Here is a 25,593-nt window from a genome sequence, read left to right as displayed (position 1 = left end):
GGCCCGACTACACACCCTATTCTCCATAGACTTCTTCACCAGGGTGAAACTCTTCCAACGAGAGTCAAACTCATGTTTGTGGGAACCTTTGAAGTGCATCAAGTCACTGATGATCTGAGGGAGACAAACAACTGTTAAACCCGGAAACTTTAATGCCTTATTATTGTTCATATGATCCAATACAATTAACAGCCTAATAAACAATGATCCATACATTTTGCAAAAGTATCCCCTGCTCTCACCTTGATGATGGCGAAAAGAGATTTGGTGTCATCCTCTGAGTGCTCCAGAATGTAATCTACAAAAGAAAATTAAAAGATGCATGGGGTGACTGTCTCAAGAATTATGGGTAATTATGGTGCAGTTTAAGTGAGTTTTGAGTGCAAGCAGGTGTGGTAAATGAGGAGCACTCACGAAGCAACTGTCTCATCACTTTACAGATGGCCTCACGGTAGTTCTCTCTGGATTTATCTGAAGAAGAATCAGCAATGCTTAACTAAGAGGCTCTTAACTGTACATTCATCACAGCAACATGAAACAACTGGTTTCATAAGTAGTTTCACTATAACCTTCACCAGTTGTGGCTTACCATAGTCAACACCAATGTAGAGCTTTGTTTCCTCCAAACTAACCATGCTGGGAACACTAAAACAAAAACAAACAAAAAACGCTTTCATATTCATATTAAAGTACTACTGTATAACCCCTCTGTTCAGCATTAGTTAATCTTTGTTAAAATTAGTTAATAAAAATACAGCTGTTCATGGTTTGTTTATGTTAGTTCACAGTGCATTCATTTATGTTAACAAGATTTAAAAAAATGCATTAGTAAATGTTGAAATTAAGATTAACAAATGCTTTATAAGTGCAGTTCATTATTAGTTGATGTTAACTAATGTAGTTAACTAATGAAACTTATTGTTAATATTTTGTAACATTTATCACTTTTGATAAATCTTAATCTTAAAGGGATAGTTCACTTTGAAATTAAATTTTGATATGTTTTAGCTTACCTCATGGGCATCCGAGATGTCGGAGTATTTGTTTCCCCAGTAGTTTCAATTTTGATCATTTTAGGTCAAACCATTCTTGTCTGTGCCTCACATAATGCAGGTCTATGGTCACCACCTCAAAGAGCATATACAGAGAAGTCCAAATTAAACAATCCCCCATCGTAAGTACACACTGATGGCCTAAGACACGTAACGAGCGGTTTGTGTGAGAAAACGAACAGTATTTATATCGTTTTTACATTCTTGTACACCACAGGAAACGTGCACACACGCCCTCGAATCAGTCGGACGTAGTGGTGTACAAGAGGTAAAAACGATATAAATACTCACACAAACCGCTCGTTTCGTGTCTTAGGCCATCAGTGTGTACTTACGATGGGGGATTGTTTAATTTGGACTTCTCTGTGTATGCTCTTTGAGGTGGTGACCATAGACCTGCATTATGTGAGGCACATACAAGAACGGTTTGACCTAAAATGATCAAAATTAAAACTACTGGGGAAACAAATACTCCTACATCTCAGATGCCCATGAGGTAAGCTAAAACATATCAAAATTTAATTTCAAAGTGAACTATCCCTTTAATAAATAAATCTTACTGACCTCAGACCTTTGAATGGTATAAATATTTTCCTCCCGCTTTTAAGAATTAAATACAAAATATTAAATAATCATGATTTAATCAGTGCTGTGTATTTATTTGCACATCATAACCATGTCCACACGTTTAAAAACACATCTTTTCTCTCCGTTTTGGCCTTCAGTCCACACTGAGATGGTGTTTTAAGTAAACGAAAACATAGTTTTTTGAAAGCATTCTCCAAAGTGGATAAATTTGAAAACGCTGTCTCCGCATTGGGGTGTGGACTGTGAAGACAGAGGTATTTGAAAAGGATGACGCATGTTTAGTCATGTGACGCATATTGTACAATTAATACTGATTTATACTGTTGTTGCAGTTATGTGCTATTTACTTTCACACAGTTGTAAAATGTGTTATTACTTTGCACACTTCATATCACAGTCCTGCAAGGATGACAGAAAATGTACTTGCATTTGCTGTCCTGTGGCAAGTGGAGCTGCGTTTTAGACCAAACATATAGTGGTTAGTGAATGCAACCTGGACGCATCAGTGAATGGTGAGATATTTAGCTAAATAAAATGACCCTGCCAGAAGAATTGTTTAGTAACTATGATGTCTGTATCATCTCAGTGAGCTTTTACACATGCACATTAAGTTGAAATTGGCATTAACTGACTCTACAGTGTAGATGAGAATTTTTTGGAAACCGTTAGTGTGGACAGATTACGTTTGGAAATGAAAACTCAGTTTTCAAATCTATCCGGATTAATGTAGAAGTAGCCTATATCTCCGTGGGTTTTAGGACTTACAGGCCGGTGACTATGGTTCCATCAAGAGGGGGCAGCATGCTTCCAGCTCCCAGCAAACAGTGTTGGACTATACACAGACTCTGAAGAACATCATCTCTGTTGCAAAAATAAATCAGCATTAGCAAAAACAATAAAATCAATACAACACAATGATGTTTTTTTTGTCTTTAAAATTATTACAGAGTATACTTTTGACCTCTGACCTGCTCATCTCCTGTTCTCCCTGTGCGTATCTCTGCAGGCGCTGGAGCTCGGGCTGCAGTAGCAGGTCCAGAACATAGAACACAAATGCCGTCTCCTCTGCGCTGGGCACGTGCCACTGGATCTCCAGGTGCCACAGGTCCCCTGGACGACCCCAGTCCTGTGGAAAGAACAAGAAAGGAGGAAGAGAAAACTCATGGGATCAGCAATGATCCAATACATTTGAGAAAGCAAAAAAGTCTACACATGGACAACTGTTGCAGTACCTTAATGGGCAAGTACTCTTGCAGCGGCCTGTTGAAGCCGCCGGGCACACTGCAGTAGTCTGTGGGGTAGGTGAGCGCTGTGGAACGCAGGATATGGTGCAGCAGGTTGCAGGCCAGAGTGTAGCCCTGCTTACAGCGCATACGCAGGGTCAGCTGCAAAGTCTGCACCAGCTGTGCACGGTATGGAAGGAGCTTTTCTCCATCCACACGAGTCACCTGGAGAGAGGGAGTGGCAATTTGAGATAACACAACAATCATCGTCTGTGAAAAACAGGCAGCTGTCTTGTAAGGTGAATGATTTGAAACACTGTTTATAGGCAGTGTCTACATTAATGCCCCTAATGGATAGTGCATGTGAGAAACTTCATAGTTGAGTCTAGTTTAACCCTTTCGCACACAAGTTTAAAATATTGTAACCGAGCCCCCAGCATGAGCTAAGGAACCATTATTTTAAAACTTATCACCTTATTATTATTTTCATTCCAACATGCTTGTCACGTGACACACCACAGCCCCAACAGTGCTGTATGACAGATGTATCACTTTATTTTGTTGTTTTTGGTGTTGTTGTTTTGAATTGTTATTGCCGCTACCATCAGTGTGCATTTAAATGTATTTAAAGTTTGTAATGTAATGCTAGTAATTATGTTTATTTAAATGTCTGAAAGCTAAAATAACAATGAACAGTTGTGATTAAGGATACACCGAAATGAAAGTTCTGTGCCGAAACTGGCTAAAAACCAAAATCATAATAAATAATTATAAATGTCTTATTTTAAATGACTTTTTTGACTAATTGTATTATGATTAGACTTTTTTAATCAAATTCAATAATTTGATTGAATCAGAATTTTAACAAACACAAGCCAATCAAATAAAATAACCAGTTTTATTTAAACAAACCAACATTGGATAGAAAACAATATTAAAATAATATTAAGTATTAAGTATAATTTTTCATTTTTTGAACCAATTATCAAAATAAAAAATTAGTCCTACAAAGCTAGTATTTAAATGTGAGCAGATCACAGCGGAGAGTGGATTAGTGAACAAGAGGGTAGCGTCATTTTACCAGCGTTAACCAGCACGGCTATGCCAAACCACGTTACAGCACAGTATAGAGCCATTGCACACAGAAACAAGTTTACTACATTTAGAGTTAGTTTAGAGACATTTCATTTCGGCATGTTATTTGAGCAGACTTTGCTTTTCTGGTGAGCATGAGTGGCACATGAGAGGAGCAGATGCTTGGGCTGTGAGCGCACATATGAAGTGGAACATTGAGCAGAGCGCATTGAGCAAAATTTCAGCGGCCGAAATTTCGGTACATTTCTATTTGTGATATATGTGATTAATTTGATTATTTAACATCAGTATTTAACATAAGCATAGAAAATGCATACCGGTATATCTGTAATCTTTTTCTTAAATTTTGATAATTTTTTTGCAGTGCATTATATGATTGATTTACCCACTTTTCCATGAAGAACATTTGTAATTCTGATCCAAATTATCTTAAGCTATATAGTATTAATTAATGCCTAGTGTTTAGAACAGCCAAAGAGTCAGGGCAGGAGGCTTTGATCATGCCTAAAAATGTTGCCTAGATAGGCAGCTATCATGATTTTTGAACACCACTTAAGATCTTTAGTTCAAAATCTTTTATGTGCTGTACGATAAAATCACCTCAGACAGCAGCTGAAGGTTCCAGAGCAATTCTTTGTCCAGTTCTTCCTCATTCAAAACATCTTCATCTAAAATACACCAAAACTCAAGTGAGGATTGTGACACACATTTATGATGAGACACACATTCATTTATTTTCTTGTACGTACTGGCAGTTAGATGAGTAATGGCGTTACAACAGTGTGGTACAAACAGCCTGAGAGACTCAGCAGGGTGACACTGAAAGGGAGAGGAGGAGAGTTAAATCAATGCGGGCTCACAGTTGTATATCTGCCTGCACACATCGCGTAAAGGGGAAGTATTACCTTAGCAGCTGCTCTGCACATGTCTGCCACCATCCTGCCTGCGACACGAGTCTCAAAGATGTTGGTGGTAGCAAAGTTGAAGACTTTCTCAAGAGCCACCTATAAACAGATAACACCTCATATAAGTCTACTTACGTGCATGAGTATTTTCAGTGCCACGGTAAAAAAAGAAAACGGGGGACAAAAATCAATACTGTTCAAAAGGTTTGGGATTGGTAAGATGCTCACCAAGGCTGTATTCTTCAGAAATCATTCTAATTTGCTGCTCAAGAAACATTTCTTATTATCGATGTTGAAAACGGTTGTGCTGCTTAATATAGTGGTGGTGGTGGTGGGGGTGGTGGGTGGGGGGATAATTACTCCTCTATGGAGCAAGGCCAGACCGAACTGTCCGACCTAAAAAAATTGTGGGAGGGGCTAAGTTCGGCTGGCATCCAGGCTAATTAAATGTAATAAAATACCTTAAATATCTCCATGGAGCACTGTGTCAGAATGGTGCTGAAAGTGGATGAAAGGCCCAGCTCCACCAGACTCTCTAAATGAGTCATTTTCTCAGTCTCCGTCTCCTCACGCGTCTGCTCCAGAGTGCTGCTGTCAATCAATGCAAAACATCTACAGGCACATAAAACAGGGAATAAGCCACAACAATACAGCGTTTTATACTTTTTGAAGCATGCATCACTAAATGACTCACCTGTCCATAAACTGCAGAACAAAGTCTTCAAACTCAGCAGAAGCCGAACACAACTCTCTCTCCATCTACAAAAAGCAAAAAATGTTGACCAAATACATAAAGAATAAGTATGCACAAACTCTGCAATGGGTGTTGTTACATATTCCAGAGCATTACCTCTGTCAAGTCATTCTTCTCATGGAGGGCTGATGAACAGTCCACCAAAGGCACTAGAGTAGTGAAAGTAGCAATGAACTGGAATGTGATCTAAAAAAAAAAAATCAAGATTTTAAGTCAAATATGAATAAATTGACAGCTGAGAGAGCAACAATTTTGGGTACTTTATGTCATTAATTGTTTATTTCACTGTTTACCCACCATGCATTTGCTGAAGTCATTAGGATCAACACCAGGCAGTGCTCTCATAAGAAGGGGCAGGACGTGCGCAGGACCTTCGGGATAATGTCGGTCGCCACTGAGAAGACTGCGGGCCATGCCAATCATGCAGCTAAGAGTGGCAGTAAGCTGGTGTGGCTCCGTCAGTGTCTCCATAGCAGGATACGTCCTGCAGGGGGCAGCACATTCAAACATTACACACAGTGGCTTTTAGCTGGCTCCTCCTTTGGGAACAGTCCAGCTCCTGCTTTAAGTTGGATTTTAAGATGACTGCTTACAAAGCCTATTTACAAAGATTGGATTTGTAAATCCTGACAGTGAATAAAGGAACCACTATATGGGCTATGATAAAGCTTTAAGGTGTATTGATGTTTATACCACAAGTCATTTTCAATAACCATTTAAAGACTACAAAACTAAGCATATTTTAACATTTAATCAGCAGCACATAATTATAGTAAAATAATACACTAATAAATGCATCAGAAGAGATTTTTAAAAAGATTATATATTTGCATATAGCTTATTTTTGCTGGCTTATAATTAGTCAGCATCATACTTTACAATGTCTTCCTTTTTATGTAAATTAGTCTATTTCTCTGATATTAGCGCCTCCATGCTCTGAACATCTCCAGCAGCTCCACACACTCACTTCTCCAGCACGGGTGGGATGACCAGCTCTGGTCTCATCAGGGCTAGGTTCTGCAGGGCCTGAGCTGCGTCCATGCTGCCCGTCTTGCTAAACATGGCCATCAGTACCGGCTGCTTCATGCTCTCCACGAAGTCCGTCACATCCTGGTCAGTGAGTCTGTGACTGGTTGGAACAGTGGTGATCCAGCAGGGTTTCTTATAGCGCTCCCGATGTAGCCGTCGAACCACACTGGCAGGAAGACGCTGTAGAAGCTTCATCAGCTTCATCTGGAGACGACAATGAGACATACACATAAGTTTGGAATTACTAAGAAATATTTATTTTTGGATTAAGATTTCCACCCGTAATGATTTCAATGAGATTGCGATCTAAAGTTCTGTCCCATGCTTTGTGTAGTTCTCAGTCACCCCGTATTATAAAGATAAACTTGTAGTTTCAGATGAAGCTTGTCAGCAGCATCCCAAAGTTTTTGCATCACTGTTGCAGATGAAGGTATCATTTGGCGTGTTCATTTCTGTTCAATTAGCTCAGTCCTGGTTAGATCCAGTTTGCTGCTTTCCTCCAAGACAGTAGAGCTACTTGCACAAGGAAGGGATTCTTTTGGCCAACTTGAAACCAAAACTCGAATTTCATAGCCTAGAAATCTAGACGCACCCTAGCGGCAGCAAATCTAATCTGCCGCGAGTATCGTCTAGCAACTCTCAATACACTTCAGAGCTGTAAAAACCAAACTTTGGTCAGGCCAATCACATCGTGTATAGAGTCGGTGGGCGGGGCTTGCGTGCTACTAGTAAACACAGAAGCTGGCGAACGGCGGTCTTTCGAATCAGCTTTGACCGCAACTCTGGAAGACTTAAGCTTAAGCTTTTCTCTGAGAAAAGAACGGCACTGAAGTCATTCTTAAGAAGGGAAGATGTGTTCTGAGTTTTGCCGACCGGATACGGCAAAAGTTTAATCTGTCAACAAGCTCTGCTTCACCTTCGTTGCTCTGGTTGGTTGTAGCGCTATCCAATTGCGTGCACGCCGTGCAGACGGAGTTTGAAAGACAACTGTTTATCCCGCCCCTCGGATTGAGCCCTGTCTATGGTGAGTTTCCAGACCAAACATCTTGATGTGGGTTGCCTGGCAAGCCAGACGACTTTCATACATTAGGATCAGAAATACACATCAGAAATTCATACATTAGGATCTGAAAAATAAGCATTGCACTGGATTTTTTCACTTCTTCTAATACCAAAACTGTCTGCCAAAGTTTATTAAATTCATCTTCATGTCAATGTCATATTCATGTCTACAGAACATCAATGACTAATTTGCGCCTCATAATTATTCATGAAACTGTGTCCTATGAGAAAACGTTTTGCTTAATTATTTACAACAGCACACATTGATTTCCTATGATGGGCTCCTCAAACAGTTAGATTGCATACAGCAAGAGAGAGAGATGCATTAAATTGATAAAATAAAATAAAGTGTGTAACCGGTCTTTATGGCTCCACAAACAATCAAATAACATAAAAGTGCAGCAAAATAAGCCTAAAGTTTAGACTGGCTAAACACAGCCTGATTTGCCGACAAGTTGATTAAGCCCTGCAACTCAGTCAATTTTAAATTGAGCTTGGTCTGGTGATAGCCAGACAACAAAGTTATTAAAGATGGAACAGCTCGTTCATATTATATTCAATGCAGAGTACAAATACAAACAGCTGTGAGTACAAATGCATGTACTTGTATATTATGGAGAGCTTACAAACCAAGTATAATATATGCTAATTTTTTTGCTTATAATGGTGAACTGCAACATGAATTTTGGGAATCTTTAATGCTTTTAACTCAATGAGAGAAAAATAAAACTGTCTGAATTTGAAGCCGTTGTTGTGTTGCCTCCTCTTTTCCCCCTCCACTCCGCAGCTTACCAATCCTACTTTTATTTTTCAAAACGGTGGCAATAACTGGAGCTGAAACAGCTAAAAATGAATTACAAATTCTGGCATATATTATCATTAAACAATTCATAACATTGATTTAATGTTGCTTGAGGGAGCAGAAGTGTCCATTTCTTTAAAAAACACAAATATTGCTGATCACTGAACTTTTGAATTGTGATGCAACAAAAATATTCATCTGAAAGACCAAAAAAAGAAGAAGCAGCAGTTGCTAAAGAACTAGTTTATCTCCTGAGAACACGACACTGAAGAGCACACCGTGTTCAATTACCCAAATGTATTATTCAAACTTTATTTTCGGTTTCAGCTTTCTTCATGCTAAATTAAAAAAATATATTTAATTTATTTGTTTCATAAAAATTATAATAATCATTTAAGCACACAACTACTTTTGTAATGTGGTATATAGGCATACAAAGGCTCAATAATACAACTTCCTTCTGATATTAACACTTTATAATAACATCCGGTTTCAAATAAGAAAGGCTTTATTGCCATAGAGTTAAAGTATTAACTCTGCTAATGACCCTCATGTTATTGTATGATACTTTACTCATTAGTGCAGGAAAAGGATGCATGTCAAAGATGACAGGTGGTCGATATCTGGAAAGTTGTTACTGGCGTTTCAGAAGTTGGAATGTGGAGTGACCTCGCTCTGTCTGAGGACCATCTGTCACTGCATATCACACTCATGCATGCAAACATAAAGCTCAGCTGACAACACAAACCGCAGACAGTTCTAGACTGGATTCAAGGAGTAGGCTGGACTTTGAATGGGAAAAAGGAGAGCAAGATTTTGCATTGCACAGTATTGTTCTATTGTTCTTACCAGCCAGCGTCCGTTGTTTGAAGGGTGGTAGAAGGATGCAATACTACTGAAGAGCCCATTAAGCTGTTTCTGGGCATGGTTCTGTGGACCACCCTGAAAAATATGACAAAAAATATTATAGAACGTGATCTCTAAAATAAATGCATCCTTTAAAAATGTACCTATTAATGCCTATTTATAGGTGGAGTGTGACTTATGTAACTTACCAGCATCGAGGAAATCCAGAGGACCACATGACCGATATCATAGGAATTGGTCAAGTATCTGGGAACAACCATTTGGCTGGTGCCAACAGGCAGATTGAAGCTACGCAGGATTCTGGTAAAGATCTGAAACAAGTCAAGACAAAAAAATATTAGTATACGATCATCTATAATAAGGCTCCAAAATTTGGGGTCCATAAGTATTCTTTTTCAATACATTCACAATCAATACATTTATCCAGCAAGGACTTCAAATAAATGCAATTCCTTTGAACTATTGAGCAAAGAATCCTACAAAAAGTATCAAGGTTTCTACAAAAAAATAAAGCAGCACAACTGTCTTTAACATTAGATATGTTTCATTTCAAAATAGCTAATTTAACTTGAGTGCAAAATTGGATAGAAAATCGCATTAAACATTTGCGCATAAGGCAGCGTTTCCATCCCATGTGTTCAAGAGAACAAAACTGTAATTTCCTGGGAAATCATCACAAAATATCTGTAATAAAAATGAAAGCTGCTGCAATCGTGGAAGCCACTGAGGCTCTTTTTTTTCCTACATCATAAATCTCTTTCGTCTTAGAGCACGCAGATGAAACGCAATAAACACTGTCATGTTATCTTGCATCCGGATGTCTGGTGTTTGGGAATGCAATCGTGCGAGACTGTCCTGGGAGGTCATTATATCAAATCGTTCTGATGACAGATTTTGGCTCAGGCATTTCAGAATGATCAAACCAACATTTGAGATGCTGTGTAATCAAATAGTTTAGTTAACAATCACATCCACTGTTGAGGAAAAGTCAACGGTTATTTGTTGTGCAGCGAGGGATTTATTCGGTAAATATGTGTCCATCGTTGTTTACGCACGTCTTCTTATCTGATAAAAAAAATGTATCCACTTCAATTGAGCACATACATCTTGGCATTACCATCAAGCCTTTTTTTGCAATATCCCAAAATGCAAATAAAAATGGTGGATGGAAACAGCTGTTGATAATAAGAAATGTTTTAAATGTATTATAGATCGAATCAATGGCTTGGTGAGCATAAAAGACTAAAAATCTTTTAACCCCAAAACATTGAACAGTAGTGTATACAAGCAGGACAGTACCTTGGGAATGTATGGATCCCAGTTCACATAGCCAATGTTGTCATTAGCCAGACGTGCAAAAAGATTCACTAGATTCTGTAAGAGGAAACAGGGGATAGAAAACCAACGGTGACATAACATTTTGCACTTAACAAATAAATTCACGAATGATAAGTACTTACACCCTCCCAAGCGGGCAGGTTTTGCACTGAGACCCAGAGATCCATCAGTTCATCAAACCATAACCTAAAACATGCACAAATACTCCTATTACCCAGAGTCAGACTTTTTGGCTAGACTTAAAGAATGACGAATAATTTACGATTAGACCGTAACCCTGTTATTTTATTACTAGGTAGTAGAGCTGCACGATTTTTCATTAAAAGAACACAATTCAAACACACACGCAATCTCATTCCTAAATGACAATAATTTGCATGTGCCGTATTTGTTATTGAATCATTAATTCAATAGATTAGTTTAAAAAAAAAAAAAGTTCATGAATTCATAAGGTATCGTGATTGAGTCACTGAACATTTTAAATTGTCTTCAGCAACTTACATTTGTCAGAACCTCTATTAAATTACATTTTATATTGTTTAATTGTCTGTTCAGATTGACTGTTTAGAACCCCAAAAATCGTGATCCGTGCAGCTCTACTAGGTTGCGAAAGAGGTTCTTACTTAAAGCCTTTGTGATGCTGTTCTGGGGACATGATGGTGGGCAAGAAGAGCTCAAAGTAGCCAATGGCCTTCTGCATGGTGACATCAAACGGACACAGTAACGGTCGCCACTCATCAAGCATCTCCTGTGTGGCAGACTCGGGGAAATAACTACGCACACACAGACACACAAACAAACAAACATTATGAGAAAAAAAAAAAAAATCACATGCCATTTTCTCAGAGCCGTATTAATTTGTTATGCGAGCTCTTGCAAAACGATGAAAAGTGGTTGTTATATCAAAATGGTATAATGTGTTAAGAGAGCTGTAATCGGCTCAGTGTGAAAGATGTGGGCTTCTCTAACAACGGCCTGATTACATGATTCTCTCAACAGCACAACGGAAAGCTGATTAACACAATGTGCGATTCCTTTGTGAAAGGGGTCGAACATTTATAGGCACATTAGTGAATGATAGAGGATTGAAAGAGTACTCACAGTCTGCAGCTCTTGACTAGTGTCTTCAACACATTCTCAACTGAGCTAGAGGGAGTGAACAGGCAGGGGAGAAACAGAGAGAGAGAGATAAAAGTAGTACATTAATATAATATGAAAGACAAGGCTGATTTGAAGTTGAAGCAAAAGATGCGATTAGACCACGTGCAAAGCAGAAACCCAACTACAGTATGTTTCGTGAAAGTGTAAATGAGAGATTCCCAACACCAGCGCCTGGGCACATCAGTTCACACCAGGTTCTCCTCGTGTCCTTTTTATAACTGAGCTCAAAAACACTGAATATTTTCACGCTGCATTAACAGCCAATTCAAATCAGGAAGCTGCTCCTAAATATATATTTACTTTATCTTGTTCAAGTTGGCCACGAAGTATGAACTATTGGCTGTGTATTATGACTTTAAGAATACAATAATGTAACTAAATGCTGTAAATAGGGAAAGGTCAGGATGGTGGACAAGTTAATTATACAACTACCTAAAATTAGTTTTAGTTTTTTTGGCTATGGTTCTTTTAAGTCCATAGTGTTTTTGTGAGGACTATGATAGCATTGTACTATAAAATGTTATAAATATTTAGCCACATGATTTGTTCGATATTTATTAATAACCCTATTGAAAGAATCTTTGTTTTTACATTCATTCTAAGCAATTTAATCACTGTTTTGGACTAAGGAAGTTGCATTTTTAGGATAACTTGTAAAGTTCAACCAACATTTCTTCAACCTTCATTATGTTCCATACTGATGTGGTCAATGTGGCTGATTTTTGAATTCAAGAACACATCCAATTTGATGAACACCTCCTTAAAATGCATCTGATTGGGGTCTACTAGATCTTATTCATTGCTTACTTGAAAAGATTTTCACATCATTTACTCACCCTCACAACAATCCAAACCTGTATGAGTGACTTTATTCAGTGGCACAAAAAAACATATTTTGAGAAATTAATCGTTTTGTATCCATATGATGCAGGGATGTCCAATCCTGCTACTGGAGGGCCACTGTCCTTCAGAATTTGGCTCCAACCCCAATTAAACACACCTGAACCAGTCAATCAAGGTCTTACTAAGCCTAGTTCAGACTGCCCGATTTTTGCCCCGATTTTGAGTCGCCGACAGGTTTTGCGAAATCGCCGACAAATGCCCGAGATCACAGGCAAATCGGTGCTCGTGCGCGCGAGTGACAATCACGCAGTGTGAATGATCAAAGACGCGATCAGAGAGAATCGCCGACGCCGGTGAGATATTTGGCATGCTAAATATCTAGACCTGTCGGCGATTCAAACTCCTGCTGTGTGAACAGCTTTCTGACTGAAAATTACATCGGCGATGACCGACAGCCAATGAAAGAGTGATACAGGGCAGCAGGACGTTCAGGGAGGAGTTATAGAGCAGAATTTCAGTATTTTAATAGATATATTTACAATTCTATCAAACAGAAACAAAGGCCAAACATTTGCACATCCAGCCACAGCAGCAGCACATTACAAAATAGTTTATTTACCACAAACTGTCTTTGCAGAACACAATCCTGGCTCCCTCTGTCTCTCCAACAATTTCTTCCGCCATAATCTTTTTTTTCTTTTTCTCCACAAATCAGCGCACATACAGCTTGAAGCAAACGTTGTGCAGTTTATCATTTTAAACAACAATTCAAAGTCTCGCGCGAGAACTCCGGTCTGACGCACGTGTGATCTCGCGTTGTTTACTCAGCACATCGCACGTGTAGTTGGGAAAAATAGTTTGCGCACCGGAGAGAGAGAGAGTTGTCGGCGACTCTTCCTCTTGTTCAGTCATGCAGTGTGAACTCCTCTGTCTTCAAACCATCGTGCAGTGTGAACACAGCAGTGACTGAATGATACCCCAGATAGTCATGCAGTGTGAATAGAGCAGTGACCCGACGAGTTTGAAAATCGTGCAGTCTGAACTAGGCTTTAGGCATACTAGAACTTTCCAGGCACGTGTAGGCAAGTTGGAGCTAAACTCTGCAGGACAGTGTCCCTCCAGGATTGATTTTGGACAGCCCTGATAAAATGGAAGATACAATGTTTGGTTTACAAAATATCCTTTTTTTTAGTGTGTGTTCCACAAGAACAAAGTCATAAAGGTCTGCAATGACATGAGCGTAAGATATTAATGAAATAATTTGTTTCATGGACTACCCCTTTAAACAATTGAATCAACTAGTGGTTCAGATAACCCACTAACTAGTTAATAATAAAAATATGTGGTCTTCCACATCCCTAATTCTAAAAATACACTCCCAACGAAACTTAGCAAGTCATAGCAGCTGTTGATCATCCTCTCAGTGCAAGTGTAAACAAACACCTTCCACATTCAGCACACTCATTTCAGGGGCGAGATTAAAATAGAACACAATGATACCAGAACCCAAGGGGAAAATTGGCAAAAGTTGTGTGACCTTGCCCTCTAAAACAGCGAGCCAAAGTGATCCGACCCACATATACAGCCTGACCTAAAAGAAACAGGACTGACACCCAGACTGTGTTACATTTCCCAAAAGCATTGAAAGCTCCACCAAAAACGTACTGTATGACATTCTTTCTACTTCAGAACACAAAAGATGATATTAAAATGTGTCAGCGTTTCGTCCATAAAACTGAAGTCAAAGGGCTGCAAACTTTAAAATGTCTTGTGTGTTTTTATGTGAACGGTACCATTGGTTCCAGAGATCGCTAAAATCTATAGAGTGCATTGAGGCACGTCCACTTTTTCCATCAGTGTTGGTTTGGGAAGTATATATTTTTTCCATTGGGATTTTTTTAAAAGTATTTTTAAAGCGTTATAAGACATGAACCAAACCAAACAGCTATGAGGTGAATCATAACATTACAAACCTCTACTTATAAGCAAAAAAGTATTAGGAAATCTGACAAAAAGTCAAAGGCATAATAAGACTGTGTAGTTAACAGCTTTAGTGAGAGAAAGAACTTTAATCCCATTAAGCATTACAAATTACAATCAAATTAAAGGTGTCATGAACTGGCTTTTTAAAATTGTTTATACTGTTGTCTGAGGTCAACAAATGACGTTTGTGTGGTTTTTACATCCTAAAACATCATAACTAGTAAGTAATAGGCTATTTTCTACAGTGTTTTTAAGGATCTCTTCTGAACACTGGGTTTTGATGGGCGTGCCGCACTGGAGACTTGGCAGTAAACGCCCACGGCTAAGATTGGAGAAGATTTTCATATTTAATGAGCTTCAACTCCCCTTCTCAGTTCAGTTCACATGAGGGAGGGATTGCTTTGAAGGGATGATACTCACAGGGCTCGTAAACGTCTTTATCTAACAAACACAATGATTTGTTTCTCATCCACCCACGTTTGATTCAAATATTATTTCTGTATTACATGGCCCGCACGATTTGTGGATATAGGCATAAACACACACACGTCCGCGAACGCGCCGAGATCAAGAAAATATTTTTGCTGTCGGGCGTACATTTTGGTAGCCCGTCTGGAAAACACACAGCCCCCGGGACTACAATTAGCCTACATATTAAAAAAGACCTTTTACTCACATACATTTGTTGCACCATTCATGTCGGATCCACAACATTGTGTCTGCAAATACAGCACCTGAGACTTGTTTACAGACGATTCCGCAGTGAAATGAAGCGAACACACAAACGAAATTCATTAAAAATAAATGTAGTTTCTCACATTCCTAATATTAGTTTCCAAAGGAAGCTTATGCAGCAACTCTGTTCTTTCACAATATCTTGGAATCTTCTTCGACGTGTTTATTGCTGCTGGCAAGCGTGATCCGATGAGTCGGTGGGCAGTGCTACGGAATTAGACGTGCTTATTATTCTGTAGAGGCAGTGTTTCGGCACTCGATGACGTCAGAATGAAGCACACGATTGTTTTCTGGGCCTGGTGTCTATAAAAGCTTTACTTTGACTAACAAAGACGTTTTCAGTTCTGAAATGTACAGGATAATCTTATATTACCATGACCTTATATATATATATCAAAAGCTCAAGGGAAAGTTGATTTCTCAATTCATCACCTCTATAAAATATGATTAATTATAAAACTATTAAAGGGGTGGTAAAACACATTCTTTCGAAGGCTTGATTGTGTTTGTAGAGTGCACTGTAACATGTTCATGTTTTGTTTAAAAAAAAAAAAAAACATTATTTTTCATATATTTTACCTTTATTCTACACTGCTCTGTCCCTCCTTGTAAAAACGGACTGATGGTTTCCGGGTTCTATGAAGCCGGTCCCTCAAAAATATGCAATGGGCTCAGATTGGTTAGCTAGCTGTCATTTGTTTACTTCCTTGCTACAACGTAGAATTACCAAAACAAACTATTCAAAAAAACACATCAACGGAAAATAAATCATACTTACAGGTTGTGGCCCATAAACAGCTTCTGTTTTTAAAGTTGGAACTACTCCCTCTTTAAGGACAAGCCACTGTGCAAATCCTGCATTGAACTCGCGAAGATTGTGGAAGCTTTCCTCCGTAAAACGTGCAGCACAGAGAGCGAGATTTGGATAATAATTATGAGGGACAGAGTTAAAAATACATTTTAACCATTGATCTCCAACTCCCCCATCCCTAGGAAGGCTGAACAAATTAGACCTGCAATCCGGATGAAAATAACAGTGTTTCATCTGCATTGCAGCAACAACACTCAGTGCCGCCACTTCCACCACGTGCATCACACGCTGCACGTAGTGCACCAAGTGCTTAGAGGTCACCACAAGAAAATTATCTTTCTATTCTCAGTGGAGGAGTATATGTAAATATTGGAGCTGCTGATGTCAAAAACCCTGGAGAAATGTCTGTAGTCCCTACAGGACGTTTTTGTAGTCCTTAGAAATTTTCTTTTTTTAAAGCAAATATCTCCTTTTGCTTTAAACTTTGAATGTTGTAACTTTGGAGATGTTGTTTATGCTCAAACAGCAACATTACACACTAGTTAAAGTTAGAAAAGTGAAATCGTGTTTTACCTCCTCTATAATTTAAAGTTGTTGATTATATCAACAGAAACAATAAATATATACAAATATTTAAAGGAAAAGTTCATCAAAAAATTATAACCATGATTTACTCGCTCTCAAGCCATCCTAGGTGTAAATGACATTCTTGGTTCACATGAATACAATCAGTTAAATGAAAAAATGTCCTGGCTAATCCAAGCATTATAATAGCAGTGAATGGCAACCCAAAATTTGAAGCCCAAAAATAATGCAGCCATACATTATAAAAGTGAACCACGTGGCTCCAGGAGGTTAATAAAGGCATTCTGAAATGAAGGGGTTTGTGTAAAAAATATCCATATTTAAAACTTTATAAAGGTAAAATATCTAGCTACCTGTAGACCTTCCGTTTTCAATTTACGAAGAAAGTGTAATGCCTCTCGCAGTTCAAAATGCTTGCACTACGTCCAACTTCATATGTCATTTGGCACTACTTCCAACACCATATTCAACTTTTTTGCAAATTGAATATGGAAGGCGGGTCTGACGGCAGCTAGATTTTTTTTACTTTATGACAGTTTAAATATAGATATTATTTTTCTTACACAAATCAATTGATTCACTTCAGAAGATCTTTAACATTATCAGAAGGTCTTTTTTAAATCTAAAAGCTTGGTATTTTCTACCAATAAATATGATATGTGCAAAAGTTTATATCCAATTGCAGCCGAAACTTTGAGGTGGAGCCTAAAAGAAAAAAATATATAAGAGAGCGCCAAGTGGATGAAAGATAATAAGAAAGGAGTATAAAAGGTACCATGAAAAGCTGTATCTCACTTTGTTGTTCTCACAATAAAGTTTACTTTTCCTGAGACCTGAAACTTCGACTCTAATAGATTTTCTTCAACAAACTGAAGACAATTGGGACTTTTGCCACGACACTATGTGTGGTGTTTCATGGGAGTGGGCAAGCCCTGCAAGCTTTTTGGCATGATTTGTTCGCTGCAACTCTGATCTGGATTTTCTGTATATCATCATGATAATGAAGGTTTTCACCATGATTTGAGCTGTTAAACATGATCATTTTGAGAATAAGTTGAAATAATGCACATGGATAGTTTTGATTAATCTCGTAGCTCACAGTACGACTGTCTTTAAAGGTTTATAAGTTATTGTTAAAAATCTATTTGCATATGGAGAAAATTAATGTAGTTTTTACTTCCAGAACGGTTGCATTCTACAGGCTTTCGATGCTTTTGGGAAACACAGCCCTGAATTTTCTTTAATATAAACCCATCGCCCAACTGTGTAAACGATCAAAAGATTCTTAGATTAAAAGAATGAAGTCACAGCGATGAGTCTCTCATTCCTGGAGGAGGTGTGCTGAAGAAGTTATTTACAAAAACTTTTTTGTCATTGTGCAACTAGTTTGTCAGGAGAGTTCTGTAGCCTAAATATAAATAGCTGACTGACACCTCTGAGTCACCAGGAATTGTGTTTGACAGAAAAAGATGAATTATTAGAAACTTTAAAGGGAGCACAATTTCCTGATCTGTTTGTGAAGCATGTTATTAAGTGGATACGACTAGGCTATGACAAGAACAAAGATTATAAGTACAAACGCAGGTGTAAGCTGTAGTGGGATTTGTCATTTAGAAAGTTGATTTGCTTTTAATTTTAGACACATGCAATTAAACATGAGCGACTGCCCTTGGAAAAGTACAGTGCAACATGTAAAACACGGGCTGTGCTTACCGCTTCCGCACAATATTAAGCAATTTTTGTTTAGTTGAGGCTTCTGCTCGATAACTGAATGTGAGAAAAGGAAAGATGCATAAGCCAATGCTAGACATACCAATAACATCAATCTTACAGTTGTAATTGTTTGGCAGGTTCTTCTAAGAATACTGTGTGTTAAATGGATATGGTTGTGTTACGAGAGTCAGTGCTCATTAAAAGGCCCAAACTAAAATGTAGAAAGACAATAATACAAGCAAATTGATAAATCGTAGGCAGCATCAGGGTGCTAGTTTTCCATGAACCAAACGTGACACTGACCAGTTTTTCCACTCCCATGATCTCAACCCTGCCCTGTACAATGAACCGCGTGTCATATCCAGGTTCACGATACAGAAACACTTTCCATCTCTGCAAATATTTGTTTGCACATTTTTTGTGATGATTTTGAGGTGGAAATCTGCTGAATGGGTTTAAAAATGGCAGCGAACTACATTTTAAGTTAAAGTATCAGCTACCTAGTCACATATAAAATGTTCCATTGACATTAGACTTGTAAGCATAGTTCACAACAAACTAGAATCAGTGAGTGATAAGTAGAAAGATGAAAAAGACAGAGAGCCTTACTTTGGAAACCAGTTAAGGCCAAGATGCTCGGTTTTGGAGTACAGGATACTCTCATAGAGATCGTACAAAGGCCTCCAAGGCAACTCCAAATCATCCCGGGACAGCAGTTCTTTCTTTCTGTACATTAGAAAAGAGGTTTTTTTTTACTTCATAAATAGGGCCAATTTAAAACATTAGTATAAAAAACTATGCATTTTTCATGGCGTGGGGCTTATGCTCAATTCAATTGCTTATGCTCAAAATGCAATTTGTCAGGTGTTTCTGACACGTTCACATACTTTAGTAAGTTGACAAGGAGTCGTGCAAAGCTCTGCATCATGCTGATCTCCAGTTTCGGGATGGTGACCAGCTCGTACAGAAGCTTGATGAAGAGCACATGGTCCTCCTTGCTGAACTTCCTCCCGTACAGCCGAAGGTACCTATCATGGGGCAGAGATCATGTCATACAAGTGGAAAACGAAGACCAAGGAGAGTAACAGAAGCGCCATGATTCACAAAACAAAAACTTGCATATTCCAGAACAGCCGGTAGTCTACAGAAGGCATGGTATTTCTAAAACAAATCATTACTTTATTTCAAGTATATCCAAAAGGTTTAGTTCACCCAATTTTTTTTAATTCTGTCATGAATTGACCGTTCGTAAAGACCCCACCCCCTTTAGTTACTGTTGCTTTGTCCGAAAAGCCGCACTCTCACACTCAATCTCATGCAGTGAAAAACACATCGCAGAGCAAAGAGAGAATATTGACAATTCACTGACAGACAGGACAGAGCAGGTTACTTTTAATATGAAACGAAGTCTCAACCCTAAAATTGTGTAATTTTTTTAAAGAAATGTAAACAATTAATGCTGTTGTGTGGCTCTTTAATGTGTGGTGACAGGTCGCTGTAGCGCCTCAGTTAAAGCTTCTCATAAACCGTTCATCTCTTCCTTCTAGTTCATTTATAGTATCAAATAAACATGAATGAACATCAGAAGGAATGTTGTTTCAACCGGAAAGATGTCAGACTCAGTTCACACCGTTTTCCAAGTTCAAGTCCACCGACGTTAATCTACAAACTCTCTTGACTGCTTTGTCAGACAAATGTGGCAGATTCAGCTGATGGCGGATTGTGACTGGTCAGATCGCCTGTCAATCAAACTACTGGCAAAGGGTGAATTACTGACCCTTATGTTGTTCCAAACCCACAAGACCTTTGTTCATCTTTGGAACACAGATTAAGATATTTTTGGTGAAATCCGAGAGCTTTGACCCCACATAGAAAGCAATTTAATTTACTCTGTTAAGGCCCAGAAAGGTAGTAAAGACATCATTAAAGTCCATAATGTCCATATTATAATTAACAGTCCATGTGACTACAGTGGTTCAACCTCAGTTTTATGAAGCGTTGAGAATACTTTTTGTGCACACAAAAAAAAACTTTATTCAACAATTTCTTTCAGTCTCCTACAGTTTGGCCAGCTCCTGCATCAGCATCACACACATGCGTTGTAGGCCTCACGTGAACAGCTTCGACTAATGGTAAGCTGCCGTTTTGGCATAGCTCTCACATATCTCTGAAGCGATATACTCAGTAGCATAGCGTCACAGGGCATTCAAACGGTTTGGAATCAGTGGATTGATTCATGATTCGGATCGCCAATGTCACGTGATTTCAGCAGTTTGACACGCAATCCGAATCATGAATCAATTCACTGATTCACAACCGTTTGAATCTTTATTTGAGGAATGAAAACTAGGGATGGGCAACAGTGGTCGAGTACTCGAACGTGACAGCGACGATCGATCATGAAAACGATGAACGCCCTGACTTTAAAAAATATATTTGTATATTTCTTGGATTGGTTATTGCGGCATTTTGGACGGTAACTGAGGTCTGATTGGTTAGCATTAGACAGCACGCCTTCCAGACCGCGAAATAAAGCACTGTGCATTGAGCGCAGTGATGTCTCAAGCACTGTGAATGATCATGAAATACAGCGCAAGATGTGCGGCAGCAATTTGTCACATACACAGCATTATAATGAGAACACGATTGTCATATAATACTGTATTCTCCGTGCTTTAGTTCCCTGTGTATGAGCGCGCGCTGTTAAAGGAAATCCACAACGAGAGTCAGAGCGCGGTCAAGTTCATCTGCGCATCTGCGTCCTTTTCCACAGATGCAAGTTTTAAGATTACTTGCTTAATACTTTATATGTTGTCTATATCTAAATAATCTCATATAGGACGACGTTTGGTTGAGTTTAATAACCAGCTAGTAAAGCGCTGCCGTTATTTCGGCTGGTGTTTATTCTCTTCAGCTTCAGCTCAAATGCGAACAGCCCGACATTATCGACTCTGGGTTATTTAAGACGGTCATATTATTTTAAAGTAGGCTATTTCTTTTTCAAAATCATTGATGATATTTCTGATGCAGCAGTGTTACTCATTTTTTAACAGTAGATCCGTTTTAAAGTTGTTTCTCATGGATTTGAAAACGTGCAGTGATGCTTTAGCGTTGTTGTTAAGGGAAGAGCGCATTCAAAATGAGTTTCATTTTCAAGCCTGCAGTAGCACGGCCAAGTTCATGTGCGCATTTGCGTCCTTTTTGGCAGATGAAAATTGTAATAGGCATATATCTGATTAATCTTATATAGGATGCGTTTGACTGAGTTAATTAATTCTCTAGCAAGGCTCTGCGGGGTGGTGTATTTACAGTTTCAGCTCAAATACAATGCCCGATCATTGACTGGGTTTTTTGAGATGGTTATATAGTTTCTTTTTCAAAGACATTTATGCATCATAATCTAATAGGTATTTTTTTTTATAGTCATATGTTCATATTTGCATAGACATCTTATGTTTTTGTCAGCATACATTTTTGTAACAGTCTTAAAATAGTTTCATATCTCCATGAACGCCCAGCCCCCCCGCACAAGCCCCGTCCACGGTTAATCAATTACTCGTTTTTTAGACCTATCGATGATCGAAATGAAAAATTGACAAAAATGCCCATCCCTATTGAAAACAAACAGGGAAGAGAAGACAATGCTGAATAAAGTCATAGTTTTTGTTATTTTTGGACCAAAATGATCAGGAGATTCTAATTAACTTACTGATGTCACATATTCAAGAGTATATGGACTACTTTGATGATGTTTTTATTACATTTCTGGACATGGACAGTATAGTGCGCATACACTTGAAAAGAAAATTGCTGAGCATATCCCAGAACAGGCGATCTGGACTGGCAATTTTTACATTGAGAATGCACAAAGCCGTGACTTAAACATCAAAGACGTTGTGGATGAATTTGCCAAAAGAAAGGCCCGGAGAATAGTGAGTTGGTTTGTGTTTTTACATTATGGGCCACCGTGCCAAGATCGTTTGTGTTTGCATGCAGTAGTTTATTGACATTGGCATTGGAGTTTAGAATTATTATTTTTTAGTTCTGTTCTGGTTGTGATAAGTTGTTGCATAGAGTGCGTTATAGTTTGGTATGGAAATTTCTTTACGCTACAGTGAGTGATTGTCTATATCTCTTCGATGTACTTGGGGGCAGGGTTTTTTTTTCTCCATATGGGCCCTGGACTGACTTGCTATGCCACAGGCTGTACTGTATTTACTACGTCAACAGTGTAGAAGAATCGACACAGACATGAAGAAAAATATTTGAAAAAAAGTTATTTTGTTAGTTTTTTTGCACACGTAAAGTATTCTCATTGCTCCATACAATTAAGGTTGAACCATTGTAATCACATGTAAAATGTTGTGTCTTTACAGCCTTTCTGGGCCTTGAAAGTGGTATTAAATAGCTGTTGGAGGGGTCAGAGAGCTTTGACGTTCTCCTCAAATGACATGAGGGTGAGTAATTAATGACAGAATTTTCATTTTTGGGTGAACTAACCCTTTAAAATCATAAATATGAAAGTGAGCATCCACCACCCCAAAACAACACCAGTATTACAGTGAATGCTCAGAAAGCATATGGGGGGAAAACTAGGGTAGCACATATGACCATCAGTTATCTGTTGGAGCAATTCTTCTGACCTTATCATGTAAGCACAAAGACATGATCATGAGACAAACAGAGAGCGCTGTGATTCTGACTAAAGCTGAGTCAGGCTAGCATGGCACAATTATTAAAACAGGTCATCAAAATAGATTATATAAGAGAGCCTTTAAAAACACTCAACTAAATGTTAAATGCTTACTTTTTCCTATTTGAGTCTGTTAGTTGTATGGCAGTTTCTGTTTCACCTATTAAACAGTAGTGCCATGGCAAATAATAGTTATAGGAGAGTAGAGTATTCATATGTGTGTACGGAAAGTATTCAGACCCCCTTAAAATTTTCACTCTGTTATAGTGAAGACATTTCCTAAAATCATTTAGTTGTTTTTTTTCTCATTAATGTACACACAGCACCCCATATTGACAGAAAAACACAGAATTGTTGACATTTTTGCATACTTATTAAAAAAGAAAACCTGAAATATCAGATGGTCCTAAGTATTCAGACCTTTTGCTTAGTATTTAGTAGAAGCACCCTTTTGATCTAATATAGCCATGAGTCTTTTTGGGAAAGATGCAACAAGTTTTTCACACCTGGATTTGGGGATCCTCTGCCATTCCTCCTTGCAGATCCTCTTCTGTCAGGTTGGATGGTAAACGTTGGTGGATAGCCATTTTTAGGTCTCTCCAGAGATGCTCAATTGGGTTTAAATCAGGGCTCTGGCTGGGCCATTCAAGAACAGTCACAGTTGTTGTGAAAACAGTCCTTCGTTATTTTAGCTGTGTGCTGGGTCATTGTCTTGTTTGAAGGTGAACCTTCGGCCCAGTATAGAGGTCTTGAGCACTCTGGAGAAGATCTTTCGCGCAGGATATCCCTGTACTTGGCCGCATTCATCTTTCCCTCGATTGCAACCAGTCATCCTGTCCCTGCAGCTGAAAAACACCCCCACAGCATGATGCTGCCACCACCATGCTTCACTGTTGGGACTATATTGGACAGATGAGGAGCAGTGCCTGGTTTTCTCCACACATAACACTTAGAATTAAGGCCAAAAAAGTTCTATCTTGGTCTCATCAGACCAGAGAATCTTATTTCTCACCATCTTGGAGTCCTTCAGGTTTTTTTTTTTTAACAAACTTTCATGTGTCTTGCACTGAGGAGAGGCTTCCGTCGGGCCACTCTACCATAAAGCCCCGACTGGTGGAAGGCTGGAGTGATGGTTGACTTTCTACAACTTTCTCCCATCTCCCGACTGCATCTGGGTTCTTCTTTACCTCTCTCACCAAGGCTCTTCTACCTCGATAGCTCAGTTTGACCGGACGGACAGCTCTAGGAAGGGTTCTGGTCATCCCAAACGTCTTCCATTTAAGGATTATGGAGGCCACTGTGCTCTTAGGAACATTAAGTGCAGCAGAATTTTTTTTGGTAACCTTGGCCAGATCTGTGTCTTGCCACAATTCTGTCTCTGAGCTCTTCAGGCAGTACCTTTGACCTCATGATTCTCATTTGCTCTGACATGCACGGTGAGCTGTAAGGTCTTATATAGACAGATGTGTGGCTTTCCTAATCAAGTCCAATCAGTATAATCAAATACAGCTGGACTCAAATGAAGGTGTAGAACCATCTCAAGGATGATCAGAAGAAATGGACAGTACCTGAGTTTAATATATGAGTGTCACAGGAAAGGGGCTGAATACTTAGGACCATGTGATGTTTCTCTTTTTTAATAAATCTGCAAAAATGTCAACAATTCTGTGTTTTTCTGTCAATGCGGGGTGCTTTGTGTACATTGAGAAAGAACTTTTCAAAACATGAGAAAAAATTGAAAATATTGCAAATGACTGCAATATAACAATGAGTGAAATGTTTAAGGGGGTCTGAATACTTTCTGTACCCACTGTATATACATACACATATATACACACTATACACTACACACACACACAAACAAACACACACAGTGTTCGAACTTTTGAGGTCTGTAAACAAAAATGCAATAATATTAGTAATATTGTGAACGGTTAGCACAATTTAAAATAATATTCTACTGTAATAAACTTTAAAAAGTATTTTATTCCTGTGATGCAAAGCTGAATTTTCAGCAGAATTCAGTGTTGTGTCACATGATCCTTCAGAAATCATTATTGTGCTGATAAGTAACATTTCTTATTATTATCAATATCAAACACAGTTGTGTGAGTGAGTGAGTGAGTGAGTGAGTGAGTGAGTGAGTGAGAGTGAACTGTTTTGCCTTCTGCTCGCTCTGTACTCAAAAACGAACATGGGCTCAATGCTGAATCACTTGAAATCATTGGCGAATCAATCTAAATGAAGCAGAGGAGTCAACGGTCTGAATCAAACACTCACTTATTCACTGGATCGACTCGAATGACTCACTCTGCTGCGGATTATATCTAATTCAACATAACATGCCCCTCCAG

The 25,593-nt window shown here is 38.6% G+C and overlaps 1 protein-coding gene across 2 annotated transcripts in view; it reads right to left on the bottom strand.

Annotated features, from left to right (window-relative positions):
- The window catches only part of psme4b (proteasome activator subunit 4b), a 45,425-nt gene that overhangs the window by 18,597 nt on the left and 1,235 nt on the right, over positions 1–25,593 (bottom strand). The window contains exons 2-25 of one of the 2 annotated variants that reach the window (XM_067430684.1): positions 19,434–19,574; positions 19,156–19,272; positions 18,547–18,600; positions 11,817–11,861; positions 11,339–11,488; positions 10,838–10,901; positions 10,677–10,751; positions 9,566–9,688; positions 9,360–9,452; positions 6,585–6,850; positions 5,915–6,101; positions 5,714–5,803; positions 5,558–5,622; positions 5,325–5,475; positions 4,864–4,962; positions 4,708–4,777; positions 4,559–4,626; positions 2,873–3,088; positions 2,609–2,766; positions 2,406–2,501; positions 590–645; positions 415–471; positions 243–298; positions 16–114 (exon numbers count right to left, since the gene is read on the bottom strand). In XM_067430684.1, the coding sequence (XP_067286785.1) occupies positions 16–114; positions 243–298; positions 415–471; positions 590–645; positions 2,406–2,501; positions 2,609–2,766; positions 2,873–3,088; positions 4,559–4,626; positions 4,708–4,777; positions 4,864–4,962; positions 5,325–5,475; positions 5,558–5,622; positions 5,714–5,803; positions 5,915–6,101; positions 6,585–6,850; positions 9,360–9,452; positions 9,566–9,688; positions 10,677–10,751; positions 10,838–10,901; positions 11,339–11,488; positions 11,817–11,861; positions 18,547–18,600; positions 19,156–19,272; positions 19,434–19,574 (2,596 nt within the window). The remainder of the gene's footprint in view (positions 1–15; positions 115–242; positions 299–414; positions 472–589; positions 646–2,405; positions 2,502–2,608; positions 2,767–2,872; positions 3,089–4,558; positions 4,627–4,707; positions 4,778–4,863; positions 4,963–5,324; positions 5,476–5,557; positions 5,623–5,713; positions 5,804–5,914; positions 6,102–6,584; positions 6,851–9,359; positions 9,453–9,565; positions 9,689–10,676; positions 10,752–10,837; positions 10,902–11,338; positions 11,489–11,816; positions 11,862–18,546; positions 18,601–19,155; positions 19,273–19,433; positions 19,575–25,593) is intronic. The other variant, XM_067430685.1, reaches the window with a different exon arrangement.

Source organism: Pseudorasbora parva, chromosome 21, assembly GCF_024679245.1.
Source record: "Pseudorasbora parva isolate DD20220531a chromosome 21, ASM2467924v1, whole genome shotgun sequence".
Classification (NCBI taxonomy): Eukaryota; Metazoa; Chordata; class Actinopteri; order Cypriniformes; family Gobionidae; genus Pseudorasbora; species Pseudorasbora parva.
The sequence above is the reverse complement of the archived record's forward strand: the minus strand, read 5'-3'. Positions and strand labels throughout refer to the sequence as shown.